This window comes from Zootoca vivipara, chromosome 4 (assembly GCF_965207765.1).
Source record: "Zootoca vivipara chromosome 4, rZooViv2.hap1.1, whole genome shotgun sequence".
Lineage (NCBI taxonomy): Eukaryota > Metazoa > Chordata > Lepidosauria > Squamata > Lacertidae > Zootoca > Zootoca vivipara.
This window is the reverse complement of record NC_142587.1, coordinates 38,361,807-38,383,873: the sequence shown is the minus strand read 5'-3', so window position 1 is coordinate 38,383,873 and position 22,067 is coordinate 38,361,807. Positions and strand designations below refer to the sequence as shown.

General features: G+C 45.6%; 1 protein-coding gene across 11 annotated transcripts in view; it reads left to right on the top strand.

The window, feature by feature from the left end:
• The window catches only part of PIR (pirin), a 32,636-nt gene that overhangs the window by 3,873 nt on the left and 6,696 nt on the right, over nucleotides 1-22,067 (top strand). For 6 of the 11 annotated variants that reach the window (XM_060273509.2, XM_060273507.2, XM_060273505.2 and 3 more), the window contains exons 3-6: nucleotides 187-279; nucleotides 6,345-6,428; nucleotides 8,472-8,678; nucleotides 17,313-17,397. In XM_060273509.2, the coding sequence (XP_060129492.1) occupies nucleotides 187-279; nucleotides 6,345-6,428; nucleotides 8,472-8,678; nucleotides 17,313-17,397 (469 nt within the window). Of the gene's footprint in view, nucleotides 1-186; nucleotides 280-1,515; nucleotides 1,573-6,344; nucleotides 6,429-8,471; nucleotides 8,679-17,312; nucleotides 17,398-22,067 lie in introns of all 11 variants that reach the window. The other 5 variants (XM_088667746.1, XM_088667749.1, XM_088667748.1 and 2 more) reach the window with 1 other exon arrangement.

Sequence of the window (22,067 nt, the reverse complement as noted above, 5' to 3'; positions counted from 1 at the left end):
AGTCGGGGCAAGAGGCTTGCCCCAAAAGCCTTAACAGCTTTCCTAAAAAGCACTTCATCCTCATCAAGTGGGTGTGACTCGGAGGACAGGACCACACAAGTTCAGTTGTACATGATCTCTCCCAAGCAAGTCACTTTAAAAACAACAACAACAACTTTGCCAATTTTTTGCTATTTTAATTTTCAGTTGAAAAATCTGGATCCGTTTCTGCTGCTTGACGAATTCAAAGGAGGAAAACCGGCTGGATTTCCTGATCATCCTCACCGAGGTTTTGAAACTGTAAGTTATTAAGGCATGCTTGCTTATGTCTGCCGGTTTTTACCATTGCTATAGTACATAGTTTGGGAATGGGCCACAGCTCAAGGGATAGAGCCTCTGGTTTGCATGCAGAAGGTAGAATCCCTGTCTGAAACCCTGGAGGGTTGTTGTCACTCAGTGTAGACAATTCTAAGCTAGCTGGACCCAGCGATCTAATTCTGTAGAAGGCAGCTTGCTATGTTCGTGGGGCCAGCTGACTTGGGCCTCAACCGATGACAGGCCTTACATGAGATTCAATAAAGAGTTGTTTGTTTGGCTGGTTCTGTGAGAGTTCTTCCCCTGCGGGGAGGAGAGACAGAAAACAGAACAGCATACAGAGGCTGCCCACTGTCTCTCATTCCTGTATTCCAGCTGAAGGAGCCTACATTGCCCTCTCAGAAAGCCCAGGCTATTCAAGAAGCACCTTGCTTTGAACGAACAGAGATATCTTCTTTGCAATGAACTACCGTGTTTCTCATATTATAAGACATGTCTTATATTTATTTTTTATTTTTTTGCTAGGATTCTTTGGGGGAGGGCATGTGCTTTAAATACACGGTGTGTAAATAGCCCTTGTCTTTGTTGTCTTATTCTACAGTTTTAATGGATGCTTCTAGTTGCAAACATTATTATGTGCAGCGCTTAGTGAGGTTTCATTGAACAGCAGTGTATAAATCTTTTAAATATCTGTAAAAATTCTAGAATTACAGTGGTACCTTGGTTTATGAACACAGTTGGTTCCGGAAGTCTGTTCATAAACTGAAGCGTTCATAAACTGAAGCGAACTTTCCCATTGAAAGTAATGGAAAGTGGATTAATCCGTTCCAGACGGTCTGCGGAGTACTCAACCTGAAGCGTACTTAACCTGAAACATGGGTGTAATTGGTTCCGGAAGTCTGTTCATAGATTGAAGCGTTCATAAACTGAAGCAAACTTTCCCATTGAAAGTAATGTAAAGTGAATTAATCCGTTCCAGATGGGTCCGCGGCGTTCGTAAACCGAAAATTCGTAAACTGAAGTGTTCATAAACTGAGGTTCCACTGTACCAAAAAAAACACACAAAAAAAACAACCCAACCCTCTTACAGCACATTAAAGACTTAGCAGTTTTACTATGGCCAGACTGTGTGATCCAGAGTCTGAAAAAGGCTATGCTACAAAAAGACCTGTTCATCTTTAAGGTCATGCCAGACTCTTCTTAATGCTTTTGCTGTGACAGATTGTGGAGCATGTCTTACATCCCGCCAGCAGGTGGCACTGCTCAGCAGCAGTAGAGGTAAGGATGAGTTTGCGCAGGGCAAAATGACTTCTTCGTGAACTCGACTTGCAGAGAAAATCTCTTTAAAGATCACATGCTTTTTAAGTGAATGATGAATTATCAAATCCAGTGGGTAATAGGGAATACATTTATAGTACACGAAAGTAAAACAAAAAACAAAAACCACCCAGGAAATTTATTGAGATTTCACCAGCGTGACTGTGTAGGAATACAGTCCAGGTAAATATTTGTGGGAAAATCACACTTACAGTATTTTTCCACCTCATTCTTTCACTAGCAGCTTGATTTGTCCCTTAAAGTACATTCATTTTATTCCCTTTCAGTGCCGCTCATCTTTGCCTCCCCCCCTCCAAATGTTGCTTTTAGTTTGTACAATAAGTATGCAAGATATCATTCTACCATGTCTAGTTTAAATGAAAAACAGAATGTCTATGTCATTGGGGTACCATGAGATACCAGGGGGATCAATACAGTACAGTGTAGTGCCATTGATTTCAGTGGGAAAACATTAACAATCTGTCTAACTCTCCTGTTTAAATCAATAAGATTCTAAAATTTTAACTGACTGAATTATACCCAATATTTATTTGCTCTGTGGGTTTGTTGTTTTTTGCTTGCTTGCTTGCTTGTTTCAAACTGTATTTTTACTGGAAATGTTATTGTAAGTCTCATAAGGCTGGTGCTGCCCAGGTGCTGGTGCTGCCCAGGACTCTCTCCTGCTGTGAGTGCCCACAGGCCCTGTCCCTGCCTCCTTCCACCTGGTTTAGGGCGGGGCCTGGAAGGCCTCATAAAGGACTGCTGCCGCTGCTCTGCTGCTGGTGCTGCCCAGGACTCTCTCCTGCTGTGAGTGCCCACAGGCCCTGTCCCTGCCTCCTTCCACCTGGTCTAGGGCGGGGTCTGGAAGGCCTCATAAAGGACTGCTGCCGCTGCTCTGCTGCTGGTGCTGCCCAGGACTCTCTCCTGCTGTGAGTGCCCACAGGCCCTGTCCCTGCCTCCTTCCACCTGGTCTAGGGCGGGGCCTGGAAGGCCTCATAAAGGACTGCTGCCGCCGCTCTGCTGCTGGTGCTGCCCAGGGGAACTTGAAACAGCACAGAGTCCTTTTTAAAATGCTTTTTAAAGAATTTTTAATGTTTTTATCTTCTTTGGGGTGGTAGGTGGGAGGGATTTTTAGTTGGGTGTGGGAATCTGTTAAATTTTAGTGTATTTGTAATTTTTATTGTTTTTGGTTTTATTGTTTTATTGTGTTTGGGGTGGTAGGTGGGAGGGATTTTTAGTTGGGTGTGGGAATCTGTTAAATTTTAGTGTATTTGTAATTTTTATTGTTTTTGGTTTTATTGTTTTATTGTCTTTTTGTGTTCTTCTTTTGTTGAGTTCTTGCTGTTTTTTACAGAGGTTTTATTTTGTTTTTAAGGGGAGGGGTCAGGGCTGCCCGGGAGGGGGTCCCAGCAAGCAAAATGGCTGGGGCAGATTCCACAGGGGTGTGTGCACTGGAACAACCGATCTCAGTGGTCACGGGTAGGAGGAGGAGTTACGCTAAGACCAGACCATGTCATTACCGAGGAGGCAGACTTAGTCGTTGTCTGAGGACTATCCCTGCCTCCAGGTCTGGTCCTGACCGGACGGATATTGGAATCAGCAAGGGATACCCACATGACCTGAAGGTGCTGCTGTGCAATGCCAGGTCGATGATGAATAAGACCACCGCCATTCACGACCTGATTGTGGATGGAGGATTTGACCTGGCATGTGTGACAGAGACCTGGTTGGAGGAAGCCGATGGGCCCGTTCTTGGCGCTGCTTGCCCACCAGGTTTCTCTTATGCACAGCAACCCAGGCCATCTGGGCGGGGAGGGGGGGTTGCAGTGATTTTTAGGAAGTCATTAGTTTGCACCAGGCGTCCTATTGGGAAGACCCAGTTCTCTGAGTGCATGTTCTGGAAGTTGGGCAATAGAGGCAGTACAGGATTCCTTTTGGTGTACCGACCTCCCCGCTGCACCAAGGATTCCCTGCCCGAGCTGCTTCAGGTCGTGTCGGATGTGCTCCTGGAGACACCTAGCTTGGTTGTCTTAGGGGATTTTAACATCCATGCCGACACGACCTTACAAGGAGCCGCTCGGGACTTCGTGGAAAGCATGGCCACCATGGGGCTGTCCCTGAATAAGTCTGGCCCAACTCATAGCCGCGGACATGCCTTGGACTTGGTGTTTACCTCTATGGATGTTGCTGATCTGACATTAAGTAAAAGCGAAACAAAAGAAGTGCCATGGTCAGATCACTTTCTGGTGCAACTGGACTTCTCCGCAACCCTTTCCCTCTGCAGGGAGGTGGGACCGATTCGGATGGTCCGCCCCCGCTACTTAATGGATCCAATTGGCTTCCAAAGAGTGGTAGGGGATGTTTTATCCCATGTCGATGGCCTTTCAGCTGATTCCCTGGTGGCCCGCTGGAATGCGGAGTTAACCAGCGCTATTGACTGTCTGGCTCCGAAGCGCCCTCTCAGATTGCATGGAGCCCGGACAGCCCCGTGGTTTTCCCCGGCGCTGAGGGCAATGAAACAGTCGTTGAGACGGCTAGAGCGCCGGTGGCGGAAAACTCATTTTGAATCAGACCGGACACGGGCTAGAGCTCAACTTCGAGCCTACCAAGTGGCAATGGCGACGGCGAAGAGGACCTTCTTCACCGTCTCCATCGCATCTGCAGAAAACAGCAGCAGGAGACTCTTCCAGGTGGTTCGCAATTTAGCGGAACCACCTGCTCCATCCGGGCCCAGTACGGGCCACATGATCTCCTGCAATGATTTTGCAAAGTTTTTTGCAGATAAAGTCGCTCAGATTCGGGAAGAGGTAGACTCCACCGTGGGAGCAGGGCCGGGGCGGGGGAGTGCTAGAGTCCTGTCTAGTCAAGTTTTGTGGGATCAATTTCAATCTGTTACCTCCGAGGATGTGGACAGGCTGCTTAGACGAATGAAACCAACCACCTGTCTCCTTGATCCTTGCCCATCCTGGCTTATAAAAGCTAGCCAGGAAGGGCTGGGCGATGGGCTTCGCGGGTTGGTAAATGCTTCTCTCCATGAGGGAGCCTTCCCAGACCCGCTGAAAGAGGCGGTTATTAAACCGCTTCTTAAAAAACCATCTTTAGATCCGGCCAATACGGCCAACTATCGCCCAGTCTCAAATCTTCCATTCTTGGGCAAGGTGATTGAGCGAGTGGTTGCGGAACAACTCCAGGCACGCCTGGAAGAAGCGGACCATTTGGATCCCTTCCAGTCAGGATTCAGGCCTCATCATGGGACTGAAACTGCCTTGGTCGCACTGGTCGATGATCTCCGGCGGGCTAGGGACAAAGGTAAGAGCTGTTTCCTTGTTCTGCTGGATCTCTCAGCGGCTTTTGACACCATCGACCATAACATCCTTCTGGACCGTCTAGAGGGCTTGGGAGCTGGGGGCACTGTCATGCAGTGGTTCCGCTCCTTCCTCCTGGGCCGTGTTCAGAAAGTGGTGGTGGGGGATGAGTGTTCAGACCCCTGGGCGCTCACTTGTGGGGTGCCTCAGGGTTCTGTCCTCTCCCCCATGCTTTTTAACATCTATATGCAGCCACTGGGAGAGATCATCAGGGGGTTTGGGCTGGGTGTCCATCAGTATGCTGATGATACCCAGCTCTACCTCTCTTTCAAATCAGAACCAGTGAAGGCGGTGAAGGTCCTGTGTGAATGTCTGGAGGCGGTTGGAGGATGGATGGCGGCTAACAGATTGAGATTGAATCCTGACAAGACAGAAGTACTGTTTGTGGGGGACAGGAGGCGGGCGGGTGTGGAGGACTCCCTGGTCCTGAATGGGGTAACTGTGCCCCTGAAAGACCAGGTGCGCAGCCTGGGAGTCATTTTAGACTCACAGCTGTCCATGGAGGCACAGGTCAACTCCGTGTCCAGGACAGCTGTTTATCAGCTCCATCTGGTACGCAGGCTGAGTCCCTACCTGCCCACTGACTGTCTCTCCAGAGTGGTGCATGCTCTAGTTATCTCTCGCTTGGACTACTGCAATGCGCTCTACGTGGGGCTACCTTTGAAGGTGACCCGGAAACTACAACTAATCCAGAATGCGGCAGCTAGACTGGTGACTGGGAGCGGCCGCCGAGATCACATAACACCGGTCCTAAAAGACCTACATTGGCTCCCAGTACGTTTCCGAGCACAATTCAAAGTGTTGGTGTTGACCTTTAAAGCCCTAAACGGCCTCGGTCCGGTATACCTGAAGGAGCGTCTCCACCCCCATCGTTCTGCCCAGACACTGAGGTCCAGCTCCGAGGGCCTTCTGGCGGTTCCCTCATTACGAGAAGCCAAGTTACAGGGAACCAGGCAGAGGGCCTTCTCGGTAGTGGCACCCACCCTGTGGAATGCCCTCCCACTAGAGGTCAAAGAGAACAATTACCAGACCTTTAGAAGGCATCTCAAGGCAGCCCTGTTTAGGGAAGCTTTTAATGTTTGATGGATTTCTGTATTTTAGAATTTCTGTTTTTTTTTGGAAGCCGCCCAGAGTGGCTGGGGGAACCCGGCCAGATGGGCGGGGTATAAATAATAAATTATTATTATTATTATTATTATAAGGCTTAGTTCCATTTTTGGAAAGAAACAATGTCATTTAGATTACAGTTCACTGGGCTTCAGACTGCAAACTCCCCTGGAACAAATGCCTTCATGATTGTCAGATGAGGCTATAAAAACCCGCTGTGAGCTTGGGCTTCCCTGATGTTCTAAATCCTCTCTTTCTCAGGTAACATACTTACTGGCAGGCGGCTCCATGGCCCATGAAGACTTCTGTGGCCACGCAGGTAGACTGAATCCAGGAGATCTGCAGGTAAGCTGAAGTGATGAGTACAGAGGTTGCCCTGTCTTGCCCTTTTACTTTGAAATTGGTTTTGAAGACTAGAAGTTTTGTATTTCCCCCCTCTGTTGTCTTCCTAGTACACTGATTTCTGTAATGAGGAGCCTGTGATCTCTCCACCCCTCCAGATTTTGTTGGGACTCGGATTGCCAGCAGCCCCCCCCCCCCCGGCCAATGGGTGAGGGATGATGGGAGTTTGTGGTACAACAATATCTAGAGTGTCACAGGTTCCTCCCTCCTGTGGCAAACCATTGGACTTCAGGATGCCCTGCATCCCAATTTGAGATGGGTTACAGTGATGGTACCACCACTCTGTTAAGTTTGTTTGAAAGAGATGAGGTTGGGGAGCTATTTAGGTATACAGGAGGAGAGTAGAGCTCCCCTGGCTTGAATTGCTTGCAGAAGAGGGAGTTTTGTGAGATGCGGTTTTTCCTACCCAGCCAAACATCCTCTTCTGTATGAACTTCGCCAGATAGGAGCTTTGCCCTCCTCTGCTTTCTAAACAGAAAAAAGATTAAAGTGGCTTCAGTTTGGGATTGAAGATGGTACCTGGATCTGGAAAGAGTGAAGGCTGATACTGTAGACAGGGGTAGTTAACCTGTAACAACCCCCCCCCCCCAAAAGCATCCTTGGTCATTGGAGAAGTCTGGTTAGACTTCAGCAACACCTGGGGGGGTGTTACAGTTAGCCTATTCCTGTTACAGATCATGTTACAGCTTCCAAATCCAAGTCATTCTAATACAACATTTCTAAAGACTTTTAATGCAACTCTATGCATGTCTATTTAGACCAGGGTTTCCCAAACTTGGCTCTCCAGCTGTTTTTGGACTACAATTCCCATCATCCCTCACCACTGGCCCTGCTAGCTAGGGATGATGGGAGTTGTAGTCCAAAAAAAGAGCTGGAGACCCAAGTTTGGGAAACCTTGATTTAGACATACACCCCATGAAGTTCAATGGGGCCTTACCCCCAGGTAAGCGTGCATAGGATTATTGAAGCCCTAGGATATTTACATTCTGGGTCAATTCCCATCATACCACAATCTGCCTTGAAACCTTTTGTTTCCTAAGTGTTTAAAACTCATGGATTATTTTTAGCAAATAGCATAACAAATTATTAGACCTGTATTTTTGCATTTTGTTGCGCTTTGGCTAAATAATGCAAGGTGGAGTTGCCAGCTTTGAGCAAAACACTGGATCGTGTGTGCAATTTGGGGGCGGGGACTAGGAATTGAGTTTATGCTTCACTTCAGCTTCTGCAAACCAAAATGTTTCTTTTTTAAAAAGACATTTTATTGCAAAGTAAATACATCAATACCCAGCCTTACATAAAGAATAATATAAAGAAAAAGAAAAAAAATGCGAAGAAAAGTAGACAGTAAAAGAATAAAGAAAAGTATAATATTTCAATACAATAAACACTATTTTACAAAATAATAGTAGTACAGTAATAGACTTCCATCACTCTCACAACACTTCCCTTTCACATTTCACATTTTATCTGTATTTCAGTATTATTTTCATCTGAATATATAGATATGTAAATATATACGCTTCCCCTTTTCCATTCAGGAGGTCATTCTAGACACAGCCAAATTTTTACATTGGAGCCCTGTCTTTCTAAATAATCATTCAAGCACTTCCATTCCTTCTTGACAGTATTCATTGGCTTTACTCTTATTATATCCGTCAATTTGGCCAGTTCCAAATATTTACATAACCATTCCTCTTTGGTCGGTACCTGGTTACCCTTCCAGTACTTAGCCACCAGGATTCTCGCCGCAGATGTCACGTACAGAAAGAATTTAATATTTTCTCTAGATATATCACTATTCAATATTCCCAAAAGGTATGTTTCTGGTCTTTTGCTATGTGAAGTTCTTAGTAACTTTTTTATTTCTTCATGGATCATGTCCCAGAACTTTCTCATCTCTGGACATGTCCACCACATATGGTAGAAGGTTCCAAGAAAAATGTTTCAATTCTCTCACCTTCTCCTTTACCTTTTGGTATATAGTGGATGACAGCCGGCCGTGGCATTCTCCATGCGGAGATGCCTTGCACTGAGGAGCCAGCCCATGGCCTGCAGCTTTGGGTCAACCTGAGAAGCTCTGAGAAAATGATTGAACCCCAATACCAAGAACTCAAAAAGGAAGAAGTCCCCAAGCCTTCACAGAACGGTGTGAGTGTGTCTGTCATTTCAGGAGAGGCGCTGGGCGTAAAGGTAAACACATTTGCCGACAAACTAGCGAAAAGAGAGCTCTTTTTAAAAAACAACTGTGAACAGTTCTGATTGTTATCTTATGGCTTAGCGCAAGCTGCAGCCTTTTAAAAAGTGTGTCCCTTGTCTTTACTATACCTTCGGGAGCGGGGAGGGGAAGGTAAAGCCAAGGCAGGGCGCATTGAGGGTATTTGTGAGTGACTTTTCCTTCTCTGATAAGGAGCAGTAAGATTACGGGGCAAGTTCCTGTGTACTCCTTGTGTATATATAGTCCACATGCTATTGGGGGAGGAGTCCACGCTACTGTACATCCTTGGAAAGCTAATCTGTTGGCAAGGAAAAAGTGGAATGGAAAGAGCCCTTATGTACAAAAGGATCTGCTTGTAAAGAAACTCTGTGACCTATGTGCTTAGATTTGTTTGCATGAAAGGCCTGTAGCCAGCTCAGTAGTGGAGGGAGCTGTGCTCTCCCTCCACCTCCCAAACAGAGCCGCTGGCTGGAAAGAATTGCTCACGATGGCGATTTGAGGGGAATTCCCACACGGTGCTCCTTCAATGGAGCCTTGCTGCCACAAAGAGATGTGTACTGTACAACCTTCCCAAACCACATGAAATTTTGGACTACAAGGCCCATCAGACCTGGCCAGTATGGCCAATGGTTTGGGGTGATGGGAGTTGGAGTCCAATGACCTCAGGAGAGCACCAGGTTGGGGATGACTAACCAAGACATATGCTAGATAATAATAATAAAATTATTTATACCCTGCCCATCTGGCTGGGTTTCCCCAGCCACTCTGGGCAGCTCCCAACAGAATATCAAAAACACGATAAAAGATCAAACACTAAAAGCTTCCCTAAACAGGGCTGCCTTCAGATGTCTTCTAAAAGTCATATAATTGTTTATTTCCTTGACATCTGCTGGGAGGGCATTCCACAGGTCGGGCACCACTACTGAGAAGACCCTCTGCCTGGTTCCCTGTAAGCTCACTTCTCGCAGTGAGGGAACCGCTAGAAGGCCTTTGGTACTGGGCTTCAGTGTCTGAACGATGGGGGTGGAGACTACAGGCACCGCCAGTGTCTTTAGCAAACGTTTTCTGGCTGTATGTATCCCCTCAACCTGTCATATGCTTAAAATTCCAATTCACTGAAGTTACATGTTTCAGCTAGTTAATTATGTAAACCCTCAGGGTCAGACAAGTGCAAAACAAGCATGCCAGTCGTGATACATCTGCCATTTGTAGGGGCCTTTAGTTTTAAGAGGATATAATTGTATGGGATATTATCCCTTATGCTTACCTTTCTGGAAACTGTTTCTACTGCCAGTGAGATGCTGTGAGATGTATGAATTATTACTAATAGCATCTCACTTTCAGGAAGCAGTTGTTTAAATCTGCCTGGATAGTCGAGCCGTGGTTTGTTCTTACGGCAAGGGAGAAAAGGAGCCGGAGCCTTGTTGGAGGAGGTTGAGTCTCAAGGGTCGTAATCTTGGTATTTCAAGCAAGCATTTTATTGGGTCCCCCCCCCCCTTTTTAACAAGCTGCCTTGCTGCGACCCATCAAGAAGCACATAAAATAAGTGAGCAAGCCTCATCCTATATACTGTCGAGGCATGCCTTGGTGATATACTGGAATGTGGCTCGCAAAGGAAGCCGGACGCCTTTGTTCTTGCAGTGAACCAACAGCCACTTCCAATCAGGAAAGGTTACAGAGGGAAAACAAGCCACGCAGCTTGCTAAGCCAGTTCCAGCTGGCCCCACACAGAACACTTAAGCCCACCCCACACTTTCAGAGCTGACCCCTGACCCCTGGGCTCTGCCTCTACATTCCACTTCTTTGTTTTATTAACTGAGCCCTTGCCTGTGCAGAAGCAGAGCAGCAGATGGGCCGTCTTGCCCAGGCATTCCTCCCTAGCCCACTGTTAGCTTAGAGGCCACTCAGCCTCATTTCTCATTTCACTTGTGGCGTTGGGTGAGAATTCTAGTAAGAACATTGTCAAAGCAAGGCTAGAGTGGGAGATTCAATATGGGGAAGAGCCATCTGCTTTGCTCAGTGACCGGCACTTCCAGGCTAACTTCCCCTGTCTTGAAACCCCACCAGCCTAGAGTCAATGGTTTGGCCCAGGAGACCTATGTTTTCCTGTATCCTTAAAACATTCCGCCATGGAACTGGCAGTTCCCTCACTGTGAGAAGTGAGGTTACAGGGAAGCAGGCAGAGGGCCTTCTTGGCAGTGGCGCCTACCCTGCGGAACGCCATCTCTTCAGATGTCAAGGTTGTAACTATACAACCTTTAGAAGACACCTGAAGGCAGACCTGTATAGGGAAGTTTTTAATGTTTAATGTTTTATTATGTGTTTGTATATGGCAACCCAGTCAGATGGGCGGGGTACAAATAAAATAATGTATAATCTGGTTTCTCCTCCCGCAAGGCATCCTTTTTTAATCAGCCACCCAACCCAGAGTCTGTATAATTTTTATTTCCCAATAATTCAGCCTCGTATCTGAACAGGTTGGCCAAGGTTTTCCCAACAGTTAACAGCACAACTTCTTAGGTGATGCTCTTTTTCTGTGGCTGAAGCTGTGTAAAATGCCCCAGTCGGGCCAGATTCCTCCTGGACCACAATTTTCAAAGCATAGTCTGGTACGTCTAGGAGGAGTGTAGCCGTTTTATCAGTCTGATATATTACCTGGCAAGATGAAGAAAATACACACATTCTGTGGTGCTTTAAAATAATTTATGTAGACACGCTATACCAGAGAGACACATTACACTGTTTTTACATTTATTACCTGCACTGCATTTTTCATTGCTTAAACAATTGCTGAAAGTCTTCCAGATGGAAGAACTCAAAAAAGTTGCATGAGGAAATGAAAGCTTTGGCTATTTGCAAACCTAAAGCACTGAAACAATCTGCATCCTATTTTCAACCTACCATTGGCAGCTTAACAGCTGGATGATGCCCTACTTGTGGGTGGAGGCAGTTGATCAGAAGTTTGGTACGAAGTTTCAGATACAAAGGGGTGTGGCAGGTGCCTACTTGGATGAAATTTTCTGCAGACTCAGCATGCCCACCTAGGATGTCAGCACTTGGCTTTAGATGCTCATGGGCATGTCCAGCAGCAATGAATTCTGGGAACGGCTACTGTAGCTGTGTGAACTGAGTGAGGAGCCAATTAAAATAGAGAGCCCCTGGGTGAGCACTTGACTGTGGTTCAGTTAATCCCGAATTGCCTGAAAACTAATATTCTACACCAAAGAGACAGTATGTTTAAAGTTGGACTTCAGAAAAAACGATCGCTCTAGCTAGCAAGCTTCATTTTACTATACAGTGGTACTTCGGGTTACAAACACTTTGGGTTACAGACTCTAACCCTAACCCCGGAAGTAGTACCTTGCGTTAAGAACATTACCTCAGGATGAGAACAGAAATTGCACACTGGCGGCATGGTGGCAGCGGGAGGCCCCATTAGCTAAAGTTAAGAACTTCAGGTTAAGAATGGTTTCGGGTTAAGAACGGACCTCCGGAACGAATTAAGTTCGTAACCAGAGGTACCACTGTATTAGATCAGTATTTGTAAGTTCCTGGGGTAAATAACACCCATTAAGGAAATACTTAAACCGCTTTGTGCATGTTAAATACTATTTGTAGCATGTTCCATGAGCCCATACTAAAAGCACCGTTGTCACAGCAACTAATTCATTGTGCTCAATTTTGTGATCCATCAGACTGAACACAATCCATGAGCCATGTGGGGTTTGTTGTTATTAGTTGTCTTTTATAGTCTCAAACAGATAAGTTAAGAAAGGCTCATCCAGCCACAGGTGAGCCACAGCTCTAGATGATGGGCTGTGTTAGACTTGGTGGGTTAGCCAGTTATGCAGGCATGATTCAAGGGCTTTGGATAGGATATACCCAAAACTCTGCCAAGACAGCGTTGACAGATAGGATTTGGCATGGCAGAAATATTATACTCTGATGGCAGATAAACTGGGGGCATAAGGTAGGCTTCATGGTCTATCTTTACACATTAGCTCTGACGGAGGAATGAAAGAATCTCTACTTTGCTTTCCACCTTAAACAGTGATTTTAGAAGCTGCTTCCATTGTGAAAGAAAGCCAGCTGCTGCTCATTACTCCAGTTTCTAGTGCTTCACCAATGGGAACATTTCACATTGTCTCATCAGTTCAGCCAATTAATCTCAGAAGCTTCATCACCGCATTGCCACCGGCACAAACCCCTTCTGCACAAATGTCAACACTGAATACAGCAGCAAATATGTTTACGGTCATCACAGGGTCATACTTTGAGTTACTTGTTTTCAATATAATACCTGCTTAGACTTGTGTGGAATTCTTTAGCTGTAATTTTTGCATTGTGGGGGGGGGGCTGGACTAGATGTGCCTTGGGGGTCCCTTTTATATATCTGTGAATACAGACTGATAATGCCTGCAGTTACAGTAAATGTTGTTTGCAAACTCAAGGGATGACTTTACATTGCATACTTTTTCTGAAGCTTTTCCAATTGCATGTCTTTAATTTTACCACCTTCTAGCATTCCTCCCATTGTTTTTATTAGCAAACGTGCTATTCATTATGAAGACAAATCAATGCCACATGTAAGCTGCATGGCCTAATGAAATTGTGACCATACCAGTGGGAAGTTGCTGCCCTTTCTAGTGCAGGTATAACAGACAAAAAAAGCCATCACCTTCAGATCAGTCATAAATTCTCTTTCTGCGTGTTGAAGATGCTTTGTTGAACCATTTTAATGCTAGTGGCTTATTACCATGAATAACTGGGGGGGGATGTAGGCAAGATGAGCCAAAGTGGGGTTTGCATACCACAGTAGTCATAAATTCTTTCAACATGTGGCTTCAAATCTTTCCATAAGTACTTTGCAGTGTTGCTTTAAAAGGCATTTTTGATTTAATGCCTCTTTTTGCCTTCCGGAAGGCACCCTTTAAAAAATTCAACGTGATGCATTTCCACTTCTGATTCATTTCCTGACCCAAGATTGCAATTTGTACGTTGACTCCGGTACAAGACTGCTTGAAATTTCATGTTTGAGGGGAACTGGTTTTCCTGTTTCTTTTTTTAAGAATAATGTGAAGGCAACATGGATTGGGTTGTATGAACTCTTGTTTAGTATAGGTTCACAGGGCAGGTTCAACAAGCAGGAGAGGTCTTGGGGGATCTTGTAAAATAATTGGAAGCCATCATCATTGGACAATGCAGTTTGTGTTTCATTAATTTACTTTTCATCTGATGCCTTTAGGGCATGTCTACACACGTAGTCATAAAGGGCTTTTTACCAATTCTTATAATCAAAATCCCTGGCATCTGAGTGATGGCAATGTAGGAAATTCTTTGGGAAAATGTGGCAAAGGGGATTGCGAGAGGATGTTGTTCTTCTCTCGTAAGTCCAGAATTGGAGCATCCAATAAAGTTGATAGTTGGGAGATTCGGTATAGATAAGAGGAAGGACTTCACACAGCACATACCTAAACTATGCTGCCACAAGATGTAATGATGGCAGCCAGCTTGGACAACATTAAAAGGAGATTAGACAGATTCATGCGGAATAAGGCTATTGGTGGCTACTAGCCAAGAGAGCTGTATTAGCTCCAGAATTGGAGGTGGAATGTCTCTGAGGACAACAAGCAGGAGAGGTCTTTTGCTCTCATTTCCTTGTGGGCTTCCTGTAGGCAACAGGTTGACCACTGGGAGAACTGGCTAGAAAGACCTTAAGTGTGGGCTGATCTTACATTCTTGTCATATAAGAAATCGTTGTTGGTATCAGGCACACCATAGTAGTATGAATTACATGGAAATTGTTAGTTGTAAAGATGATTGTCCGTGGCGACAAGAAGGAAAGGAAAAGATGTCCATGGGGACAAGACTGGAAGGAAAAGATGATGGTCCATGGGGTCACGAAGAGTCGGACACGACTAAACAACAACAACAAAGATGATTGTAGAACAGAGATATTTCTAGATTTTGTTTACATTGCCTTGGAATATATCTTGGTTCTCATGTCTCATTTTAAGAATGCTGACTGCAATGTCTGAAGACCTCTTGCGTTAGTCCATGATTGAAATGCAGGTCTTGCCCAAAAGGAGCACCTCCAGGGGTGAGAGGTTACTCTCTTTGCTAAATTAATCCCTGGTATCCCTGCTGAGCCCCATGGAGTCTGTGTGGGTTTGGAGGATTAGGTTACTAAAACACTGGCAAAGACAGAGAAAGAAATAGCTTTGTGCTCACTTTGCCTATTAAATTTGTTTAGAGGAAATTCATTTTCTCCAGACATGCCCCATAGGACTGACTTGCACACACAAAAGTATAATATTTCCATATAATATTTTAAAATGTTAAAATTAATTGCATTGCTTATTGGTTCTGCAGTTACCTCAGGGTTAGTAGCCATTAGTTTATTTATCTTTCATGAGTTTGACAAGTTTTAAACTGGATTAGACAAACTATTGGCTATCATTACATTTTATGGCAGCCAATTCTATAATTTGGGTGAAAAAGTACTTCCTTTCGTATATTCCCCAATTAAGTTGGCTGCTCTCTTCCAATTCTAGTTTTCCAGCTCTGAAGAATTCTAGTTTTCCAGTATCTGACGAAGTGTGCATGCACACGAAAGCTCATACCAATGACAAACTTACTTGCTCTCTAAGGTGCTACTGGAAGGAATTATTTTTATCTTTTTGAGATAGAATGACCTGAAATTTAGGCCACATTCAAAATGCTGGCAATTCTGTTTTCAGTCTCTTTCCTAATCCATAGTTTTTGCTTTTTTCAGAGCTGTCGCACTGAGTATTCCTTTCTTTATTTCCCTCTTCTCTCTTCAGTGAAGTCTTTCTTCATTAAGCCACGAGCTTGACAGCATAGCAAATCTTTTAAAAACTATCTGCAGAAGAACTAAACGAAGTGCTCTCTAAATCCTGCAGATCTTTATCAGAAAGTCGGGAGAAAATGCCATGTTTGTCATATGGACCAAGAGAAATGTACATACCTGAACCTGTTCCAATAGGAGTAATAAGATGGTACGATAAAGTCTGCTGAAGTACAAACGTGTATGGTGCAGAAAGCGCCCACCCATCCTAAAAATGGTTTAATCAGTGCTACCTATCCATATAAAGAATCTTCCTCTGCTTTACGATTCTTCAACATTCCCTTGAGACTTCACAGTACTTGGCTTCTCAGCTTCTAGGTCAGTGATGGAAAATCTCTGGGCATCCCAATGTAGTTGGACACCAGCTCCCATCGGCCCTTGTTGGCCGAGTCTGATGGGAGTTGAAGTTCAGCCACATCTGGAGGGCCACAGTTTCCCAATCCCAGTTCTAGGTTAAATGCAGGCAAGGTAGCCACTGATGCTGAAAGACCTACATTGTCTCCCAGTACGTTTCTGAGCACAATTCAAAGTGTTAAAGCCCTAGACGGCCTCGGCCCAGTATACCTGAAGGAGCGTCTCCACCTCCATCGTTCTGCCTGGACACTGAGGTCCAGCGCCGAGGGCCTTCTGGCGGTTCCCTCACTGCGAGATGTGAGGTTACAGGGAACCAGGCAGAGGGCCTTCTCAGTAGTGGTGCCCACCTTGTGGAACACCCTCCCATTAAGGAAATAAACAACTTCCTGACTTTTAGAAGACATCTGAAGGCAGCCCTGTTTAGGGAAGTTTTTAATGTCTGATCTTTTATCGTGTTTTTAATATTCTGTTGGGAGCCGCCCAGAGTGGCTGGGGAAACCTAGCCAGATGGGTGGGGTATAAATAATAAATTATTTTTATTATTGTTTATTACTAAAGAAGAGAGGCCTCCTGTTCTTCTCATAGTAGTGTAGAAGAGGGAATTTCAGCAAGCTTAGCTTGCAATGGCAAGCTGAAATTCTATCTTCTACACAACTTTGAAAGTCGCAAACAGCCTGCACTATTTCCGATCTGCCCACCGCATATGCAAGGGGCTATGCATTTTGGGATTCAAACATCTTGTGGGGAAAATTACACACGAGCATTTGGAGCTCATGCAATTTTTGTCTCCCCTGGAGACAATTTTCTTTGAAGGCAACAGTCCAAATATGGTGTCTATTTGAATGGGAGACCGTGAATCTTGCTCATACATTACACTTTTCTATGTCACCTCCCTGGACATGGGGTGGAAGTGGGAATTTTGAATTTCAGAACTGAGGCTAGCAGGAGGTCTCCCCCCCCCCCAAAAAAACCCATTTGTTCTTGAATGTAAATATCCATCTCTTTTTTTGTTTTTACTTCCTTACCATTTGTTTGTTGTTCTGACTCCATGCAATTTCTTTAGGGTTTGTGGCTAGCATAAAAATGGCCTCTCAAATATTCTTTTTGTGCTGAGGTGGATTCTAATTGTTTGAAGAGTGGACTAAAATATATATAAATATGCACAATCTACAGGCCCTTGCGTAAAATTAACTCAGTGGCAGACAGTTATTTCTGAGCAGACGTGTATAGGGCTGCTACTGTTCTAGAAGTAGTCATCATGACCATTTACAACTGATAGCCTTATCCACCATCGTAATGCATTGCTGGTGAACTCCCTCTTTGTTTTGATGTGCTCTATGCTGATTTTCCTCCTCCTGAGATGTAAATTTTCCTTGTTGCTGTTCAGTCTAAGGTGTATACCCGCACTCCGACGCTGTATCTGGATTTCAAGCTAGACAAAGGAGCGAAACACACCCAGGCTGTTCCCAAAGGTAGGAAACGTTTCCTTCATCTCGTCAAAAACGGAATTTGGAGCAGCTTAAATGGTGATGCTTGAATCTCGTTAATGGTGTCATGTTGATGGGATGAGTTCCTAGCGTGGGCTTAACTTCCATTCCCATTTTTGGTTGTGTGGCTTGGGCCTTTTTACACGGCGAAATATCTGAGGGTCTGTTCTGCGCATAGCACTTTCCCCCCCACATGGATTGCCAAATCCCTTCAGAGGTATGGTACATAGTCAGACTTGAAAGACTTAATTGCTACAGTGGTGTGATCTCACTGGTGCAGCAGGGCCTCTGGTCCCTTGCCTCCCTCTGCACACACTTTAAATCCCCAACCCTCTGGAGCCAATTTGGGGGTTGGGTGTGGGGACTGAAGAGGACAGGAGAGGAATCTCTCTTGTGCACACAGACATCTGTTGTGCTGGTGCATGTGGTGCATGGCTTCCCACCTGGAAGCCCTGTTCAGTCATTTTTCCATCATGTGGTCACCATCTCATGAGGGGAAGGAAACACAGATTTCTGCGGGGTGAGGTCTGAAGCCAGCAGCCTGCTCTCCCTGTGTGGTTTCTGGTTTTTGAATTGTGTGGGGAGCCTCCAGACGTAGAGCACCCCCCCCCCCATTCCAGACCATTTCCTCTAATGTGTAGAGGGCCGCCGGGCCGCATGACAGGGGCAGAAGCAGAGGAAGGAGGGCAGCAAGCACAGCCAACACCCTTCGCTTTGCGCATCGTGAATCATGTAAGGAAAGAGGACTGAGTGAGTAGAATGATAGTGAAATAGGCAAATGCTCTGGACCCGTGGCTACACACATTGCCCACCACTTGCCCGGTAGCTCTTTCACAAGTTAATGGCTTCACTTTCATTCTTGTAGGAAAAATATCTGTTCCACTGATTTAGGGTCAAAGTGTTTGGTATGTGGGAAATCTGTGACCTGTTTTTATTAATGCAGCCGTTAATTCATTCCAATTTGATTAGAGCAGTTGGAGAATGGGAGATTTATTTATTTTTTTACCTTTTCTCTCCCGATCTAAATTATACTCTCAAATTGTGGGTTGCCAAGTGAGGTAAAAAGTGCAATACCCTTTAGGGGCAACTGACTGGGGAAATTGGGGTGAGGTGGGGAGAACGAAAAAGGCACATTTCCATTGCTCTAATCAGATTGGTAGCCTCTCGTGGCTTAATTTCATTTAAAGACAGAATGGCAGACAATCCAATCCCATGAACACGTAGTTCAGCCCCAGTTCTTGCAGAAAACAGATGGCTGCTGGCTAGATAACTGAGGTCAGTCAGTAAGATTTTTATGTATTGTAAATTCTCTGCCTCAGTTGCAAAGAATCCAAGTTTGGATCCAAAAAACTTATGCACACGCTTATCTTGCTACATATGCTATCCTGACTTTGGTAAGGCTCATTTGAATAAAGATTGCCAAGGTTATATATATAACCTTGGCAATCTTTATTCATATATATATAGTTGTTATTAAATGAGCTCAGGATCTGGAGTTGCAAAATCCCTTGGCGTTTGCCACACATGTTTGTCTCTTAGGTAATGGGCAAAGACTTAGTTGCAAATTCGCTCCATAAGATTTTCCAGTTATTTCTGTGAGAGATGGATGTTTGTTTCTGCACATTTGTGTTTTGTATGTAAACAAATTTATGTAAACTCTGGCCTTTTAAAGCAATATACTAATAGCCACTGAACAGTTAAGGAGCTGACACATAAATATATGAATAAATACACATTTACTATCTTTTGAACTATATCCTGAGTTCAAGTAAATCACTATTAATAGTAGTGGTTAAGAGCGGTGGACTTGTAATCTGGTGAACTGGGTTCGCTTCCCCGCTCCTCCACATGCAGCTGCTAGGTGACCTTAGGCTAGTCACACCCCTCTGAAGTCTCTCAGCCTCACTCACCTCACAGAGTGTTTGTTGTGGAGGAGGAAGGGAAAGGAGATTGTTAGCCACTTTGAGACTCCTTAAGGGGAGTGAAAGGTGGGATATCAAGTCCAAACTCTCCTCCTCCTCCTCCTCCTCCTCCTCCTCCTCCTCCTCCTCCTCCTCCTCCTTCTCTCCCCTCACCCCAAACTCATTGTCCTCCTAGCAGATACAGCCAGGAGCCTGGGCAATGGAAACTTATCACACAAGCCCTACTTCAAACCTATTTTTAATGGCAACAGACGTGGATGAATCAGACAGGTCCTGCACACATGTGCAGTTGTGTTTCAGCCTTTGGAAGGGAGTATGTGTCCTTTGTGTGTTAACATGTTTTAGTTTTGTTTCTCCTGCAATTCCTGGTGTTCCCCTGAGCCTCTGGATGCTTGTGTAGCCAGTTTTAGGTATATAAGTATCACCACTCACCCCAAGAAGCAGAGAAATAAAGGGGACTGGTTTGGAATGGCTGCTGTACAATCTATCCATGCCACAAAATAAGTTATTGGCCCACTGTTTGACTTCACGTCTTAAGCATAACTATATAGCCGCAAAATTTGACTTTCTAAGGCTACCTTCCAATCTGTGTCTATTTATGGATAAAAATTGTGGTCATTTAACTGGAGCTTAATGTGTCGGGATTTTCGTGTCTAAATGATGGGGCTTGCTGCTTGTTCTGGGATATGTGCCCAGAGAATGAGAAAGATATAACCTTGAAAGTAGAATTGCTGTGGCTGAAATCCATGTGGTTATTTCAGAGGTGCATCTGCATTTAAAAGAACACATTTACTAACGGTTGCAGACTAAGCAGTAATGTCTTAACAAAAAGATGAGCGCCGTTTATTTATGTTATGAATTGTTTCCCTTGAGGCCTCCCAAAGCAATTGACAGTACAGTGGAACCTCGGTTTACGAACACAATTGGTTCCGGAAGTCTGTTCATAAACCGAAGTGTTCATAAACCGAAGCAAACTTTCCCATTGAAAGTCATGGAAAGTGGATTAATCCATTCCTGACAATGGGAAACGCTGCGCTGTGCTCATTTAAGGAGGCTGAAAACCGGAGGGGGGGGTTTTCCCTTCGGAAGCTCTTACCTCGCGGGTAGAAAAGGGCTCCCAGCAGCAGCAGCAACAGCGGCTGCGGAGGAGGAGGCAGGTGGAGACTCCCGAGCCGCTTCATGGTGGAGACCCCTGCTGCAGCTCCCGCAGCCCCTGCATAACACAGCTTCTCCCCTGCTTGGCAAGCGGCGAGAGGCTTGTTGAGTCGTTTCATTGCGCCGCGGCGGCGGCTGCGGCTCTCCGTCCCTCTCGCTCCGCGGTGCTGGCGGGCGACCTTCCTCCTTCTCAGAGCAGCCGCCACCACCAGGCGCCAGGACTGGCCGGGGTGGCTCGCGGTGGCTCGCGGGGTGGCTCGTCGTCGGCTGCTTCTCTTGACCCTGTGCCGACGTCTCTCTCCACCCCGCAGGGGCGCAACGGTGAAGGTCCGGCTTCGCTTCTCTCGACTCCTCCGCGAGGCTGGGCCTTCGCCGTCGCGCTCCTGCGACGTCTCTCCACCTTCTCCGTCGCGTTCCTGGACGGCGCGAAGGTGGAGAGACGTCGAAGGAGCGCGACTGCGAAGTCCCGGCCTCGCGGAGGGGTTGAGAGAAGCGAAGCCGGGCCTTCGCAGTCACGCTCCTGCGACGTCTCTCCACCTTCGCCGTTGCGCTCCTGGAGGTCGCGCCGTCCAGGAACGCGACGGAGAAGGTGGAGAGACGTCGCAGGAGCGCGACGCCGAAGTCGTCCACCTGCCTCCTCCTCCGCAGCCGCTGTTGCTGCTGCTGCTGGGAGCCCTTTTCTACCCGTGAGGTAAGACCGGAGCGCTTCCGTGGCCTCGGAAACCTCGGGTTACTTACTTCCGGGTTTCGATCGTTCGCAAACCGAAAGTTCGTAACCCGAGGTGTTCGTAAACCGAGGTACCACTGTATAATAAAACATTTATGAAGCAGGTAGAACAGTTGCATATGAAAAACCAATTAAAAAACGATTATATGTTTTAAAAAGCAGTTTAAAGCAGCAGTGCATAGATAAAACCAATTCAGACCCAATGCAGGTGCCAACTGGGATAAAGAGAGCACAGTTTTAATCAGGTTACATGGCAATATTTTTTTCATCCATGTCAAAATGCCAGGCATTGAGCTTGGAAGAAACAGAGCTGGTGGTTAGGTTTTGCAAATAAGGATTTCATCTAGCTCAGGCATCCCCAAACTGCGGCCCTCCAGATGTTTTGGCCTACAACTCCCATGATCCCTAGCTAAGAGGACCAGTGGTCAGGGATGATGGGAATTGTAGTCCAAAACATATGGAGGGCCGAAGTTTGGGGATGCCTGATCTAGCTGGTGTTCTGGTGACTGCATCATTGTGTACTTTTTAAGCAAACAATTCCCATCAAACCAAGTAGGATTTGCATCTGAGCAAAAAATATTTACAACTGGGCTAAGAAGGAGCAAACCACCAAACAATGGACTGGGCCCACCAGTTAAATGCCTTTCCCAAGAAAAGGTCCATTTTGTGTCTCCTTCCCACAGAACTGCAGCTGAAGGATAAATGGTCACACGACAGTAGTAGAAGGCTAAGCAGTCTGTTGGAGAGGCCTTAGTGGGCTGGAGGTGACCTACAGGTCTTAAATTGTCTCCCAGTGTAAAAAGGTAAAAATGTATTGGGAAATGATTTATAATAAATTGAAAAAAAGTTTG